The 17,556-nt window shown below is 37.5% G+C and overlaps 1 protein-coding gene across 3 annotated transcripts in view; it reads right to left on the bottom strand.

Moving 5' to 3' along the window:
* Setx (Senataxin) overlaps positions 1 to 17,556 on the bottom strand; it is a 491,296-nt gene that overhangs the window by 263,136 nt on the left and 210,604 nt on the right. For all 3 annotated transcript variants that reach the window (XM_067147633.2, XM_067147634.2, XM_067147635.2), the window contains exon 9: positions 4,126 to 4,220. In XM_067147633.2, coding sequence (XP_067003734.2) covers positions 4,126 to 4,220 — 95 coding nt within the window. The remainder of the gene's footprint in view (positions 1 to 4,125; positions 4,221 to 17,556) is intronic.

Below are 17,556 nucleotides of genomic sequence, written 5' to 3'. Positions count from 1 at the left end.
GGAAGTTGGGATAAAAATTATTTCTTTGCTTTCTTGACTTAAAAATGACCTCAGTAAGTCATATTTGGTGGTAAAAAGAAATATTTATTTTATTCATAAAATATACAGAAGGTGCACATATGTGCACCTCAGGTCACAACTCAACTTTCATCTGTGATAGTTCTCAAAACAGTTGTTTTTCATTATGCACAAATACACTTTGCATTTCACGCACGTAACTCGTGATGTTGATTTGCATCCCGAAAAACGGCATTTTGAGGCAAAATTGTCGTCATTGTAGTGGGGTAGGTGTCCAAAACCGTCTGTTGGAACGTCAACATCGGGCTGTGGCACAACTCTTCTTTGCTTCCTTGGTGTTAGGTCAGCCTCTTGACTCGTGTTGATCTCCAATACTGACTCTCGACTTGGTCGACCTCGCTTAGGTACTGATCCAGATTGATGCGGAGTTCCCCCTTCATACTGAATCATAGCTCTTGCGACAGCCAGACGGTAAGCAAGGAGTCCAAGTACGTCTTTCTTCGGAATTTCTTCTTGTGCACAAAAGCGCTTGTACATAAGCCAGCAGTTTACAATTACTAGATCAATAAAGTGGCTGTATACTCTTACTGGCCATTTGCAGGTTGTATCAGTTCTGTAATAGGCCAGTGTTCCCATTAGCACTTGGATTCCAGTGAATTTCACAATCTGCTTCACTGTAGTACTCACAGATCTATGATTGCGCTTTTGCACGGAATTTAGATTAGTCTGATCTGCTACTAGTTGCCAGAACTGTAAACTGAAATATTCAAAAATTGAATACAGCTTTCCCTTTGAATAATCTGCATCTGGAGATAGCGCCTCATCAGTAGTCACTCCACGGGGTGTCATTCTGGAACAACAATGCGCTGGTTTACTGCTACAAAAACAATTGCTTCCTAACAAATTAATTAATTTCCTATTATAACTCGGAAATTCTGCACATGAATCAGCATAACATTATGTCATTTTAGTACCATGCGTAACACCCGTGAGGTTAATGAACTTATGATTGAAGAATGATTTTTTTCTAATTATAATTTCTAATTTTTCTATTTTCCTAATGAGTTTACTCCAATACTGCAACAATATTATAGAAACATTAATAAACTTAATAGACTTACTCTTTAGAAACCCATGGCAATTCTCTATGAGACGTTGTAACACTGGAATCAGCCGAGTCATTTCTATCTGGATCATGATATATTTCTGGTTCTGATGGAACTTCTTCGTTATTTGGCATTTCCAGGGGCTCATTTATGTATTCTTCATCACTAGAATCTGAAAATTCTCCATCACTATTGTTCAGAAGGGCACTAATATCATCATCACCTAAGCCGGAATCTGTAAGAATAAATAGGGAGGTACAGACATTTTCTGTTAACTTGAAGCTGAGGTGCACATATGTGTACCTTGTAATTTTTGCTCAAATAGTGCAAACATCAACAAAAATTCTGTGAAATTATAACATGAATGTGATAATTAGGCATGTAGTAAAGTTTACACATTTTTATCCTGGCTGAAAATAGGCATATACTAATTAAAATGGACTTACCAGTAAGCGAGGTTGGTCGTGCCGCCATCTTGGTAACTCTGCTTTCTTTCTTCGTCTGCAGCAGAAGCTTGTTCTACGCGCTGCTGCGATCTCGTGTAGATTTAAAGAACCCAATGGTACACAAATGTGTATGTGAGGTAAGAATGCAGATAAATCAAATCTCTACACTGTCAATACGTAATAACCGAAGGTGCACATATGTGTACCCCAGGTCTGAAGAGGATAACAATCTGTTGTTTTATCCAATGCACTTATTTTAGCAGCCTTCTAATGTTAATTGTGTTAATACTTCCACTATTATATCTCCTCACATTGTATTTTCAAACCATCATTGTTATTTTTAATGTTATTTTACTTCAAATCCCTTCAAGATTTTAAAATTCAGTTCATTACTACATGTTATTTAGATGCTTATTTTTAATTTAAGGTTAAGACTATGGCTGATGATGCCTTCAGGGAAGGCGAAACATGTACCACTATTAGTTAACAAATTTATTTAAATCATCCAAGACGAGTTTGTATTGATTAGGTGGTCTAATAAATAACTTAATGTTATTATTTCAATCACAGTACTGTTCGTTAAAAGTGAGAAAATGTGCGATTTTTCAATTTGAGCATGTATTTTGTATGATAACATTGCCTTTAATCCCTACATTCCCACTGATGTTTTTGTAATGGCCTAAGTTAACTGTAATTAGAAAACCACGAAGACAGCCTCCTTGAGAATCCCGCAGCGAAGCACAGATACATCAGTAGTAGAATTATAAAGCATCTTGTCATTATCTTTCAAGTATGCCCTTGCTTTTGTGCCAATTACCAAGTTCTCATTGATATTCTGGTATTTACTCCTCTTGAATTCAACACTCAAAAGGGAGGTAGATTCTAACTTAACAGAACATGGCTGAACAAATCTGATCAATAGGTCTCTTAAAAGACCAATAAGTTTCCTCCTAAGAAGAGGCTGGAGCATCTACTTGCAGAAATAAATTCACTGAGTTAAAGACAGGAAGTGCACTCTAAAGAAAGTAGCCAAGCAGTTCTGTGTGTAGGTTTTGTAAGAAAGATTTTACAGTTTCTAAGTGCTTGGTGCTCTCATTTTTATGGTGGGGCTCACTATAAAACATGAGTGTCAAAGCTTCCCGCTGCTCAAGAACCCAATTAATAGACTGAAGAAGCGAGAGCCAACGGGTACTGACATATTTCAAAATTTTGTGACTCTCTGTGCTACAAACCGCCTGATATACTTTTAGTGTGTGTTTTGCCTTTTAGATCTATTATCAAAATAGTAATATAACTGAACCAAAAAGTTCTCTATATTGACTGGTAATTGGGCTGCTGTTTTTTGTGCACAGGTGAGTATGACAAGAAAACCTGAGACATAAACAGAAGAATGCCTGTCCTTCACAAATTTGGCAACATCTTTATTTGCCCCTATCACATTGTGTGCATGGTTAGATGAAAAAGAAAAAAAAGCAATTTTCCCATGGAATAGTGTTAGAACCATGGTATTCGTCACATTGCGGTACTATCAAAAGTAGCATAGACTCGCGGTATTCCACACATTATGATACTACTCACAGGTAATGTAATGCGCACATGTAACACAGGCCTATGGTGTTTCTCAGACTGCGGCGCTATTTACAGGCGACGCAAACCTATGATGTTCTTCACATAAGTGTACTAACCACAGGGACTCGTACTATCCTGTGGTGTTCCTCACATAGTGGGTACAAGTCATAGGCAAGGCAGAACCATTGTGTCGCTGATATCGTGGTACTATATCACAGGTACTGTAAAACCCAGCCGGCAGCATACACTGTCGCAAATAATCACAAACCCATTCTGTAGCTAATACAGCTACAACTGAAGAGGAAAGAAGATACAAAATATTATAAAAGAAAACTGTACATATAACATCTAATGACAAATTCTATAACTACTGTATTTAACAATTCACCAATATTAAAAACAGAATTAAGTTATTTTCAACACCTTCTGATCTTCGATAAATGGTTAAATTTGCTCCACAACTCCAGTTCAAGGTGGTACAGTTGAAATCAATAACTGAATCAATAACATGGACTGAATGAGTAAGCATTTTCATCAACCTACATCAGAACTCGATGTTAGGAACACAAGTGGTTCTAATTCTGCAAACCTCTTGCATAGGAAAAAAAAAAACCTCTAGTGTGTTTCTCAATATTTAGTCAGGGATGATAACTACATTACACACCAAATGCACCGGAGAACTACAGTATCTCCAGCGCTATTAGAAATTACAAAAGGTTACAGCAGAGACTGAAGAAGTACGAGACTCTCAAGGACCTGTGTGATCTAGCACTCGTCTAAAAATCAAAGCAATTCCAATTCATGTTCTAGGAATATTCTAGCTTATAAAAAGCAACCCTCAAAATAGATTTCTAATCCTCTTATCATCACATGTATGTTCAGTCCTCAGCCTTAAGGCTGGCTGGATTCACAAAAACTAAGAAAGTATATAATGTGTATTTTATCAATATACTTTATAATATTAACATATCATACAATTAACTTACTCTTAATTTAAGCTTGTAGTTCTGACGAATGCAGTCCTTGTACTTCATCTTCATAATTATGTTTAATTTACATGTTGGTCTTTGTTCAGCCTTAACTGTAATGAGAAATTTAATAAATAATATTATAAAAGTTTCCTTCTGCAAATTTCAATGCACAATTTCCACAAAACATGGACATTTATTTCATTTATTTATTGTGTTTCTGTTTATTAGTATGCTTTCCACTAATCATAAAAACATACAGTACACATGATGTATCTCACTCAATATGCTAATGATACACCAATGAGCCATTACCTATCATATTATTATTATTATTATTATTATTATTATTATTATTATTATTATTATTATCGGCTTTATGCTATGTTATTGGCTTTATATCCTACTAACAACTTGTATGGTTTTTTGAGACATAGAGGTGGCGGAATTTTGTCCCACATGAGTTCTTTTACATGCACATAAATCTACAGACATGAGGTTGATGTATTTAAGCACCTTCAAATACCACTGATCTGAGCCAGGATCAAACCTGCCAAGTTGGGGTCAAAAGGCCAGCGTCTCCGCCATCGGAGCCACTCAACCCAGCGTGAGTCATTACATGATGACCACCTACCTAACACGGTGTAGGACTACCTCTGGCTTGCAAAACCATGACCACTTGGTGAAACACAGTTTCATCAAGGAAGTGGAAGGTATCATGGGGTATCTCATACCACTAGCATATCAGCAGATCTTCCAATTGGTGCACACTACGAGGCGGTGGTGGTGTACCATAAATTTACCCCTTTAAGTCAAAACCAAAAATGTTCACCTAAGTTATTTCAAGTCCATGGCATTAAAGTAAATTCAGTACAATACTTCTCAAACCAGTCCTTCACAATCTAGGCAGAGTAGCAAGGTGCACTATTCTGTTCAAAGAGGCCATCACAAGCAGGAAACAGTGTTGACATGAATGGATGAACTTGGTTCCCAATAACATCCACAGACTAGGTGTTAGGGAGATTAGTGTACTGGAATATAGGCTCCAAAATGTCCCATGAAAATATCACCTACATCAGCACACCTCCTCCAATGACCTGTCTCTGCCCAAGAATGCAACCAGTTGAAATAACCTCCGATGGTAATCAGCGTACATGCGCTTAGGTGCCGATGTGGTGAACCAAGCATCTTGATTCATCAGACCAGGCGAGCCCTTTTCAATCATCTAAAGTTTAGTGTTGTTGATTTTTGTGCCCGTATTATGCATTGCTATCAGGAATGCTGTCATAATTGGGGTACGGCTGGGTCTTCCAACTCCACAGTACCATGCGCAGCAGTGTTCACTGAATTGACTGCTGTAAAACATTGCCCTTGTCATTGCTGTTGTACTTCTTGGAGATTTCTCAAACTATGACCCTGTGACCCTGCAGTTGCTTTGAACAATAGGTGATGGTCTTTGCTGGCCTCTGGCATCAATAAGCCCCTGTTGACTCAAGGCCTGTTGTTTGCCCATCGTTGCACCACTTTCAATACGTGCTCACAACAGGAACATGAAAGCAAAGCAGGCAACAAGCTGTGCCATTTCAGAGATGCTGTTACCAAGACACCATATCATCATAAATTGATATCTATCAAATCTGAAGAGCTTGTCTGCTATTCCCATAATACATGGGGGCACAACTAACAGCAAGCCTGCAGAGATCTATCCTATACAGGATGAACCGAAATTCGCGTACTCGGGCATCGCAGCGCGACTCCTCACATGCCAGCAATAAAAAAATGTCACTCACAGAAGTTCGTCCTGCGAGTATATCCAGCAGAAAAAGGACGTTGAAAACTGGCAATCTGGCAACACTGTAACCACATGTAGGGTAACTACTTCTGTCAGCACACGTGAGTCGATCCTGGGTTGAGGCGTATAGTTTTTCCTCATAAATGTAATCCAGGTGGTATGGTATTTGGCATCTTAATTGTCAACAGCGATTGCAGCGGGTCCTCTAGAAACTATTTGCACTTACATACGATCCTAGAAATGGACAAACAATCGTTTTCATTGGTCAGCTTTGAAAGATGTTCTTTCCACGTCTTGGAATGCTATGGTATATGCTAGATACCATACCGCCTGGACTACATTTACAAAATAAAAAACATACGCCTCAACCCAGGATCGACCCCTCGACCTCCTGCATGCTAACCCAAAACTCTATCCACTGCACCAACTGTACAGCACGACTAAAATGTGCTGACAGAGGTAGTTACCCTACATGTGGTTAGTGTTGCCAGATTGCCACTCATTCAACGTCCTTTTTTCTGCTGGATACTCGCACGACGAACTTTTGTGACAGACAATTTTTTATTGCTGGCATGCGAGGATCGCGTTGCAACACCCGAGTGTGCGAATTATGGTTCACCCTGTATACACCATGCTGCCAGCATATAACGTTTACATCTCCACGCTCCAGGTGGGTTCCCGGGTTGAGGTGGCCATAATGTTTCATCATTGTAGAACTATATGTTACATTTAACGGTCTACCTCCAAATTTGTAAAAATTATTTGCTTAATATACAGTGGTGTAGCAAATTAAGGGAACCAAAACAAGAAATACTGAATTTCTCTGTAAATACTAGCTGCATCGAAAAGGAGTATGTAATAATTCTTGTGAAAGATACAATTTCCAATTTTTCATATGTTTTGAAAGGAAAACTTACAGCGATATTCACGGTTATTATATTTTTCACCAACTTGCGGATACTTCCAGAATTATTAGTTATATCTAAGGAGTGTCCCAAGAAATATTACAGAAAATTCAATTTCCAAACTTTCATATCTCATACATTTTACTCTATGAACTATCATAATGGAAATATTCACGAATTTACAATCTTATTATCAAGTCCATCAACGGTAATCTGTACCGCTAACCCGCAGCCTGGCAGACCAGTACTACTATCACCATCTGGAAGGGTATAGGAGATATTTATTTATTCATTTATTTATTTATTTATTTAATTAATTAATTTATTTATTTATTCATATGTTTTAAAAAGAAAACTTCCAGTGATATTCACGCTACAATCAGCAAATTTCACTTGTATTGTCAACAGACTAATTAACAAGTCTGAACTTTCATAATAAAATATAACAAACATAACAAAAGATAAGAAGGTTAGGTACACATCCTACTAATAACAAATGTCCAAATTGAAAACCATGAGAACATCCATGTTCATAGTCAAGTCGTTGCGAGTCGAAATGGCGGTATAACCACTTCACATCAACTTATCCTTAAGAGACTGTTTACACCCCTCTTGAATATACTTTTTTCAAGCACTGGTCTCCTATTAATATTCTTAAAGAGAGTGGGGAGGTGGATTAGGAAAGATCATTGAAGTATTGAGTGGTGAGTGTGGGGAATGTGGAGAACATCTTTGATTCTGGTAGAGTGGGAAGGAACAAGGAGAGAGAGAGAGAGAAGAGTGAGACAAGATGTTCCGAGCGGTACTGCCCATTTAAGATTCGTGGAGGAAACTCAGGTCAGCTACCTGTCGCCTGATGTGGAGCGGTGACACATTATTACCCTTAATACCTGCTGCGTAGACAGACTTCTGAGCTTGGAGTTTCTGTTCCTAACAATTGCAGCAAAGGACACTGCCCTGTCTAACTGGTTAATATTGGAGGGGGAGGCTGTTATCCAAATTGGAGGGCAGTAGTTCAAGAGAAGTTGAATGATCGTGAGGAAGAAGTGACGAACAGCTGTGAGATCATAAATTTCTGTGAAGCGGTAGAGAATGCCTAGTAATTTCATAGCCTTGGTTATATATGTTTCTATGTGGTTCTTGAATTGTAATTTTGTATCGAATATTACACCTAAGTGACGCTGTTGCGTAACCACAGTAATGAGCTTGTCGAGTAGGTGATATGATGTCGGGAGAGGAAATTTACATAGTAGACATGTGGCTGCATTTTTGTGAATTGGGGATAAGTTTCCAAGTACGGCACCAATTCGAGAGGACGTAGAAGAGCTGCATCCGGATTGCTGATCTCCATAAATATTTTGCAGTCATCAGTAAAAAGTATGGTATTTGCTGTTTTGTTGAGTTCAGACAGTAGGTCATCCATAAACAAGGAAAACAGCAAGGGGACAAGATCACTGCCTTGTGGGACATCGAAGGTGAACTGGTAACCATGAGGATGAAGTGCCCAATATTACATCTCTCTGCCAATGGTTATGTAGGAAGCCAGCAAGAAGGATAAGAAGACAGCCATGTATATTAAATTGTTCAACAAGTTTATGGAGTAGCAGAATAATTGTCTACAGAATCGAAAGCTTTCGAAATGTCTACATAGCAGATCTCCAACTGTGATTTAGCTTCAATGCGATGTGATGCAAAACTAGACAGAGTGGCCACATAAGAGTCACTTGGTAGAAAACCATGCTGATTGGTTGAGATATAGGGTGAGGTGAATGCAAGGAGATGCTGGTATTTCTCACATATAAAGAATAGTGTGGGGAGAATATAAATTGGTCGGTAAGATGAAACAAATTTGTTGCTTGATTTGAAAAGTGGGAGAATATTTGCCTGTTTCCAGGTAATAGGACAATAGCCTGTGGTGAAACATCTGTTAAATAATTTAGAGAGAGGGACGCAAAGGATGCTGGAAGAATTTTTTTAGGAAAAGAGGACCTACAGTGTCGGGACCAGAAGTTCTGTTGGTACGAAGAGTTGGAAGAAGGTTATGAACTTCACTTGGTGTGGTAGTTATGCTTAATAGAGTTCTATTTGAAACTGTACCTATGGGAGAGAGCAGTTGCTTTTATGAGGGAAGAGAGAAGTTGGAGAAGAAATACCTGTTGAACAGTTCATTGCGATCGGTGCCGTCTGCTGTTGCATCAGCAAATGTTACAACTATCCTCCAATCCACTTGCTCTGTTGCATGTGAAACTCTTTCAGCATATCCTTAACATTCACTTCTGCAGCACTGTACAAGATCCCAATCATTTTTTTTAAACCCCAATTGAAGCATATGTGGCAATTGCCATGGCATATCCCTGCTCTGCATAGCTGGTAAAATATTTGCTAGAATTCTGTTGAATCGTCTCCAGACAGTCTCTGAGAAGGTACCTCCTGAATCTGTTGTGTGTGGGTTTCATTCCTCCGAGACACTACTGATATGATCTTCCATGCAAGACAGCTACAGCGAGGCTGCTACAAATCAAATCTTGATGTTATTTTTCGAATACAGAAACGAGCTATCAGAATTATATTGAGACGTAACAGGTTAGATCATTGCAGACCATTATTTAAGAGACTAAGGATACTCCCAGTACCAAGCATATACATCATGCAATGCATTCTACACATGAAAAAAAATATTGATCACTTCAGAAAGAATTTTGACAATCACAATTACCAGACGTGAACAAGAAATAATATTTTTATCGAGCACAAGAGTAAAACCATTGCCTTGAGACATGTAGACTCTGTTGGAATCAGATTGTATAATAAGCTTCCAACTACGATTAAAGATATTAGTCCCGTCAGTTCATTTACCACAGCTTTAAAAAAATCTCCTGCTGAGTAGCTGCTTCTACAGTACAGAAGAATACATGATGAAGTGCTGGTAATGATGCTACTACTTATTAACTTGTAATCTAGTATATAGCCTTAAAAATATGTTAATGTCACATTGACTATGTTCATATTATTAACACCACACCAATATATTTTTATTTTGTCTTGTAAATATTGGTTATTAATATTATTTTAAAAAATTAAGATGTGCTGTCCTAACATTGGGGTATTTGGTGTTCCTGTTTTTCTTCTTTTTCAAAATGTTCATTGTTGTGCATATATTATTGTTAGTATTAGGAAATCACTTGACAACTCCTATACTGTTGGCATATTTCAAAATATGTAATTGTACAGTCTATGGAAGCTAAATAAATGAATGAATGAATGAATGAATGAATGAATGAATGAATGAATGAATGAATGAATGAATGAAAGTACAGAAAAGGTGCAGAGAACAACAAACGCCTTTGCTTTTGGGGTATTCTACAATCTGGAAAAGGCCTTTGGTACAGTGCCCAGAGAAGCAATGTTTTAGGAAGGATGTAGCTGTCCTGAACACTTTGTTTGACTGATCCAAGCTCTCCATGATGATATGTTTGTACTGGTGCTGTAACAGAATGAAACATTAGAAGAATTTCTCATCATTAATGGGCTTAAACAAAGTTGTGTACTTGCACCAAAACTTTTTGACCTGACAGTCATGTTGTATGAAACACTGTCTGCAAACAACACAGGTGTAGAAACTGAGTATAGATTTGATAGAGGACTATTTTGAAAAACAGACTCTGATCAAAAATGCTTACAAGTCTCACCCAAGTAAATAAACTGCAACATGCAGATGACAATGCTTCTTCAGCTCACACACCTGATGGGCTACAACTGTCAGGTAACTGCTTCACTGCTTCAGTAAAGCATATGCATGATTTGGCATAATCATCAACATTCGGGGGGGAGGGAGTTACTGACAGAGGCAGCTCCTGGAACTGCCTTCCTGAATTTCAATATTTTCAACTCCAACTTGGCTCTGGAATAAGCAGGTCATTTCCTCTGTACAGAATAAAATAGAGAGAAGTCGGTGGTATGCCATTTCCATATGATATGAAGAAAACAACACGAGTGTCGATGCAGAGAATCAATTATGATAGGACTCATGGCACCAGAGCAGTCTTGATGCGTGTCTATCTATACATGTCACGAGTGCAAAATGTAAACTGAGAAAAATGGACTCTGTCAACATTTTAAACTCAATACTGTATAATTTTAGCTGTGTAAGGGTAATTTTAAGTATTGTATATTTTGTAGTTTGTATTCCATAAGACAAAACCAAGGGGAGTACAGATAAATAGGTATTACATACGGTAAGATATCAATAGTATATAAGTACAGTGGTGGCGACATCTATATATTGATCAGCAAAGGTGTATTCCTTGAAATGGAAATTCATGTTGTAAGTTAGAATATTCCGTTGCATGTCTCTGTTGTAATGAAAATTATAACGCAGATTATTATTGAGAAGTTGTTGAGAAAGGCTTCCAAGTTAATATCATGAAAAGATTACTATTGAAGAGGCATTGAGATCTATGAGAGGTTTAAGTTGTTATTGAGAAGCCATTAAAATACATATAAGAGGTTTTCAAGTTGATATTACGAAAAGATTCATAATAATAATAATAATAATAATAATAATAATAATAATAATAATAATAATAATAATAATAATAATGTTATTTGTTTTATGTCCCACTAACTACTTTTTAAGGTCTTCAGAGACGCCGAGGTGCCGGAATTTAGTCCCGCAGGAGTTCTTTAACGTGCCAGTAAATCAACCGACACGGGGCTGTCGTATTTGAGCACCTTCAAATACCACCAGACTGAGCCAGGATTGAACCTGCCAAGTACAAAAAGATTTAAGAAAAAGCAAAAGTATTGGAAGTGTACGTTATAGTATATCATTATATGAGTTTGTTAATCTTACTCAGGACTGTTTCAGGCCTAATCTGCTTGAGAGGAACGCATGTTTCTTTCGAAAATGCACTTGAGTAAAAATATGGAGGGCTAATATGTAAAAGTGAGCCCTAACCACGGTAACAATGCAGTTATGAGAAGGAAACATTGGACCATGCGCAATCTAAACCCTGGTCAAAAGTCAGTCAATCTTTATATATTCAATAATGTTCTTTCAAGTAGATTTTATTTCTTTTCATAGTAGTAGTATGTAATTTTCAGTAGTGATAGATGTTCTGAAGTAGTTCGACAGTTCGATAGGACGTGGAGTATACACATAATAAGTAGTGGTGTGTATTATTTTGACATTTTTGTGATCCATATATATACAGTTTAGTATGGAATATAAACATTTATACGGTAATATGCGTGTGTGGGAACATTTGTTGAGATGTACCGACTTTGATGATATCAATATCAGTTATTATTATTATTATTATTATTATTATTATTATTATTATTATTATTCAATGAACAGTGCAACGTGAATACGTGTGACATGTAATGATCTCTAAATCATGCACATCGAAGTTGCTTAGGAAATGATAGCAATATAAGAGGAAATGTTGATGTGTTTTGTAATGTCATATATGAGTGTTATGAAGTGGATATCGAATTAATGGTTAAATATTAGTCCCAGCATGGCTTATAATGAAATAATTAGGCAAAGTATTGCATATTATGGTGTCAAATATGGGTAACATGAAGGTAGTCGTGTATTTGACGTTGATTTATGGATGATATTGGATATGTGAAAAATATGAGCTGATTTTCAGGTGAAGTGATATATATGAGTGATAAGTGAGTATTAATCGATGGTGAATTCAGCACCAGTGATGGTAAATGATATGTTAATATTGAATTACATTATGATATGCATCAAAGACGTGTGATCTGTCCGAATGTACCTAATTCATATTAGTTATGAGATGTGCCGTGTATTTGAGATCATTCTAATTCGTATGAGGTTTGACGAGATTTAACAGTATAATCCATCACAAAACACTTACTTTCCATTTGTATTGTGCACGCCTAGGACGACGTGTGTGTTTACTATACAGGGTGAACCGAAATTCACGCACTTGGGCATCGCAGCGCTACTCCTCACATGCCAGCAATGAAAAAATGTCTCTCACAAAAGTTCATCGTGCGAGTATATCCGGCAGGAAAAAGGACGTTGAAGAGTGGCAATCGGGCAACACTGTAACACATGTAGGGTAACTACATCTGTCAGCACATATTAGTCGTGCTGTACAGTTGGTGCAGTGGATAGAGTTTTGGGTTAGTATGCAGGAGGTCGAGGGGGCGATCCTGGGTTGAGGCGTAAGTGTTTTATTTCGTAAATGTAGTCCAGGTGGTATGGTATCTGGCATCTTAATCATCAACAGCAATTGCAGCAGGTCCTCTAGAAACCATTTTACTTACATACTACGATCCTAGAAATGGACGAACAATCGTTTTCATTGGTCAGCTTTGAAAGACGCCCTTTCCAAGTTGTGGGCGTGAATTTATTCGCTGTTGACGATTAAGATGCCAAATACCATACCACCTGGACTACATTTACGAAATAAAAAACATACGCCTCACCCCAAGATCAACCTCTCGACCTCCTGCATGCTAAACCAAAACTCTATCCACTGCACCAACTGTACACCACGACTAATATGTGGTGACAGAGGTAATTACCCTACATGTGGTTACAGTATTGCCAGATTGCCACTCTTCAATGTCCTTTTTCTGCCAGATATACTCGCAGGACGAACTTTTGTGAGGCACATTTTTTTAAATTGCTGGCATGTGAGGAGGCGCACTGCGACGCCCGAGTGTGCGAATTTCGGTTCACCCTGTATATTTTACGCATGCATATGATAACAATGGCTTTGTAATGGTAGTAATTATTATTTATGAATTACCATTGGCTACATTGAAATGATATACTGTACTCCAACGAAGTTATGATTTCTGTGTTAATGATCTGTATCACGTTCTTTTCTTCTTCTATGACGACATAGGATCACTTTAGTCAGTCCGTTGTTCAGGTCTCTTTGAAGGGATTGTTTGGGCTTTGCGGTCCTCCCAGTACTCTTTCAGATGCTCCGATCTTTGTGCCCTTTCCTCAGTTGAAAATATGCGTGTTGTTGGTTTGTTTTGTTTAAGGGTGAAGCGGAGGTTTGTATTCTTGAGTTTTGTATTCAATTTTATCTTATTTGTGGTGTTTTCTGTTGTAAGGCCTATTTCCTTCAGATCCTCTCTTCTCTGATCCATTTACATCCTGTTGTATTTTTTGAGACGAGATTGTGTTGTACTAGTTGTTTCAGAAGTCTCGAATCCTGCATCCTCATGATATGTCCAAAGAATCCCAGTCTCCTCTTACGCATAGTATCTGTAATGGGTTCTAGCTCTTTGTACACGACTTTGTTAGGTATTAACCGCCACTGTACATCTTTCTGGTATTTTTTGTTGATGCAGGTTCTTCCAGTCCTCCTTTCAATTTTCTGAAGTCTGTCAGTCTTTGATTGTTCTTTTATATATGATGACCGATTTTATGACTGGATACGTGCAGTATTATTATTAATTACTGCACACATAGCTACAAGGACAGCCCTACAACCAAAGGTAGTCCTTCCACCGCGTCAACAACACGCATACCAACCAGCGTTTATTTTACGTGGGACTCTAGTTACAATTCTGGATGTGATCCAGTGAGCTTCTACTATCAGCATTGGATTACTTATTTTCCTTATGGTAGTAGTTAGTTTTTAGGTAACAACTGCCCTGTTATTGTGTTAAGGGGAATGTATTGTATCATGCGCAATCTCTTTCAAATGATTTCTACATGAGATAAATATGATTTTCAACCTTTCAATTATATAATGGTTCATGAGGAACCAGTAAGAATTTAGAAAGACATTTTCTTGCGAGGCACAACTGGTAGGATTTCAGCAGGGCATATCAGATCAGTTGGATTCAGGAGGACAGTTGGACTGCATAGCCTTAGACCTTTCCGAAGCATTTGACAGAGTGGAACATGGAATATTATTTAAAAAACTGGAGGGAATAGGATTGCACATGGATTATACGTTGGATAAGGACATTTCTAAATCCAAGCATTCAGGAAGTCTAAGTAGGAAATCATGTATCACAGGAACAGAAAGTTTGGAAGGGAATTGCACAGGGTAGTATAATCAGTCCATTACTTTTCCTAATATATGCAAACGGTTTAGGGAACAATATAACATAAAAAATAAGGTTGTATGCAAATGACATAATTGTTTATAAGGAAATAAATAACATTGAATTACAAAGGGACCTTGACAGTATCCAACAATGGGTTGAAGAATATAATATGAAGGTTAATGGAGGCAAATCAACAGTTATAACATTTACAAACAGGAGCTTGAAAACTGAATTTAAATATACTTTGGATGAGGTAATTGTCCCAAAAGATGACAAGTGCAAATACTTAGGTGTGAGATTTGAAAGTAATTTACACTGGAAGGGTCATGTTGATGACTTGCAGGGAAAGCATATAGATCGTTACATGTCATAATGAGGCTACTTAAAGGATGCAACAAAGAATTAAAAGAGAAAAGTTATTTAAGTATGGTTCGTCCATTATCGGAACAGGTAAACAGTGTTTGGGATCCTCATCAGGAATACCTGATAAAATAAACAGATGGCGTGCAGAGGAAAGCAGCAAGATTTGTAACAGGTGATTTTAGGAGAAAAAGTAGTGTATCAGAAATGTTAGAGAAAACTTGGGTGGAAAACTTTAAGTAAGAGAAGGGAGAAAACTAGAATAGGATTATAAAGGAGAGGAAGCATGGGGGGGAATCCATGAGAGACTTCAGTTGGAAAATAATTACATTGGTAGGGCTGACCACAAGTATAAAATTACAAGGGATTTTAGCAGGAGCGATTGAGGTAAATTTTCATTCACTGGGAAGTGCGTGACGGAGTGGAACAGTTTACCAAGGGTAGTGTTTGTCCTTTTCCAAAATCTGTATAGATATTCAAGAAAAGAATAAATAGTAACAGAGAAAAGAAATGTTAGAGGGCATTTGACCTGTGCAGGTTATTGTAAATAAAGAACGTTTGTGAATAAATTAATTCCATCCCCTGGTGTATAGATTGGACAGCTGAAGTAGGGGACTGCCTGTAGGGGTGAAGTACAATGGGGACTTTGAGGGCCCCTAGGACCGCTATGGTAGCTGTGAAAGACCTTCAGGAACTCTGAAAAGTGGTGATAAAAGGGGCTCTGGTTAAGAAGCAGCAGGTTATTATGCTTGTTTGGTTCCAAAATGGGAAAATAAATAAATGCAATGTAAATGTTAATCTTATAGCAGATGTATTCTACATACTGTTTATGAGTTGATGTTTATAAGTACAGAAGATATTGTGAGTAGAATTTTGTAAATAATATAAATTTATTAAGAATGAGCTGTGTGTTTAATAGAATAATTGTTAGTGTAAATTGTATAATAGTGTATTTTAGGAAAATGTCTTCTTCCCTTGTTAATAAAAAATGTAGTGCTTGACAATAACGTATTTTTGTGTACCATTTGCCACCAAAGTAGACACCTCATTTGCAAACAAATGATTTTGATTTGTTGATATCTTCATCAATTATTCTTGCTTTCACTTGAATGTTAGTGCTCTTATATATTATTTTGTATTGGTCCACCTTGCCAATACTCACTAGTATAAACTCACTTACTTTTTTTTTTTTTTTTTTTTTTTTACAAGTTGCTTTACGTCGCGCTGACACAGGTAAGTCTTATGGCAATGATGGGAGAGGAAAGGGTTAGGAGTGGGAAGGAAGCGGCCGTGGCCTTAATTAAGGTACAGCTCCAGCATTTGCCACGGAGTGAATGACTTCATTCATGTGGTCTGTAAATATGAGATCCTTTGTTAAAATACCAAATAAAAATTTTGAATGAAGTTCTAGCCTGCGAGTTATACATATCAACCACACATGAGGTTAGCTCATTGGCAATGTGCTTGATCAATTGGCTACCATGTTACGACTTTTCAAAGAATGCACTGTAGGATTCAACTCTGTTTCAAATTTATTTCATGAGGTCGTGAAGATAAAAAGCAGAAGCTGACACTATTGGAGCTTAATTGAGTGGCTCGGATGATTCAAGTGCAGGCCTGAGTCCTAGTTGGCTCGTTTGACCCTGATCCAGTCTAGAGGTATTTGAAGGGGCTCTGGCAAATAAAAGGGCTCCTGCTGGACGAAATTCTGCCACCCTGGCATCTCAAAAAACATAAAAATAGTTAGTTTGACATAAAACTAATAATATTATTTATGTTGTCATGGAATATCTATTCATGAATCCATGGAAGCAATGGTCCTAATAGAGAATTTTAATTTTTCTTGCTATCTTCCAAATAGAGAATAATGGAGGAGAGTCCGTAGACATACATGTTTTCCACATAATACAACTGCACCAGCACACATTTGTTACTAATTATTACTACCTGTAGCAGCACTTCAGATGTTGCACAGTACCCATACTGGGTCATACAGTAATGTAAGAAACTTTAAACTGCTTATGGCTGGAATTAGAGTTTTTCAGATTTTGAAATAAGGTATTATCCCCAAGTGAATGTACAGATCATTCGGATCAATGCCCAGCAACGGGAATTGAATCTCAGATTTTCTAACAGAGTTGCTTCCCAATTCCATTGGGAGTATATCTATCCACTCAGCTAAGGTAGGGGATTTGCACTACACATACTTCCAATAACGAGCTTTAGTTGTTTTAACATAGTGTATAACACATAACTTTCCAATTAAAAAGTCTGACGAGGAATAGGGGAGGAAGTTTGTTACATGGAACCTAATTCTGTGGTCATCAAAAAATA

This window comes from Anabrus simplex, chromosome 5 (genome assembly GCF_040414725.1).
Source record: "Anabrus simplex isolate iqAnaSimp1 chromosome 5, ASM4041472v1, whole genome shotgun sequence".
In the NCBI taxonomy this organism is placed as follows: Eukaryota; Metazoa; Arthropoda; class Insecta; order Orthoptera; family Tettigoniidae; genus Anabrus; species Anabrus simplex.
This window is presented reverse-complemented; position numbering and strand designations above follow the sequence as displayed.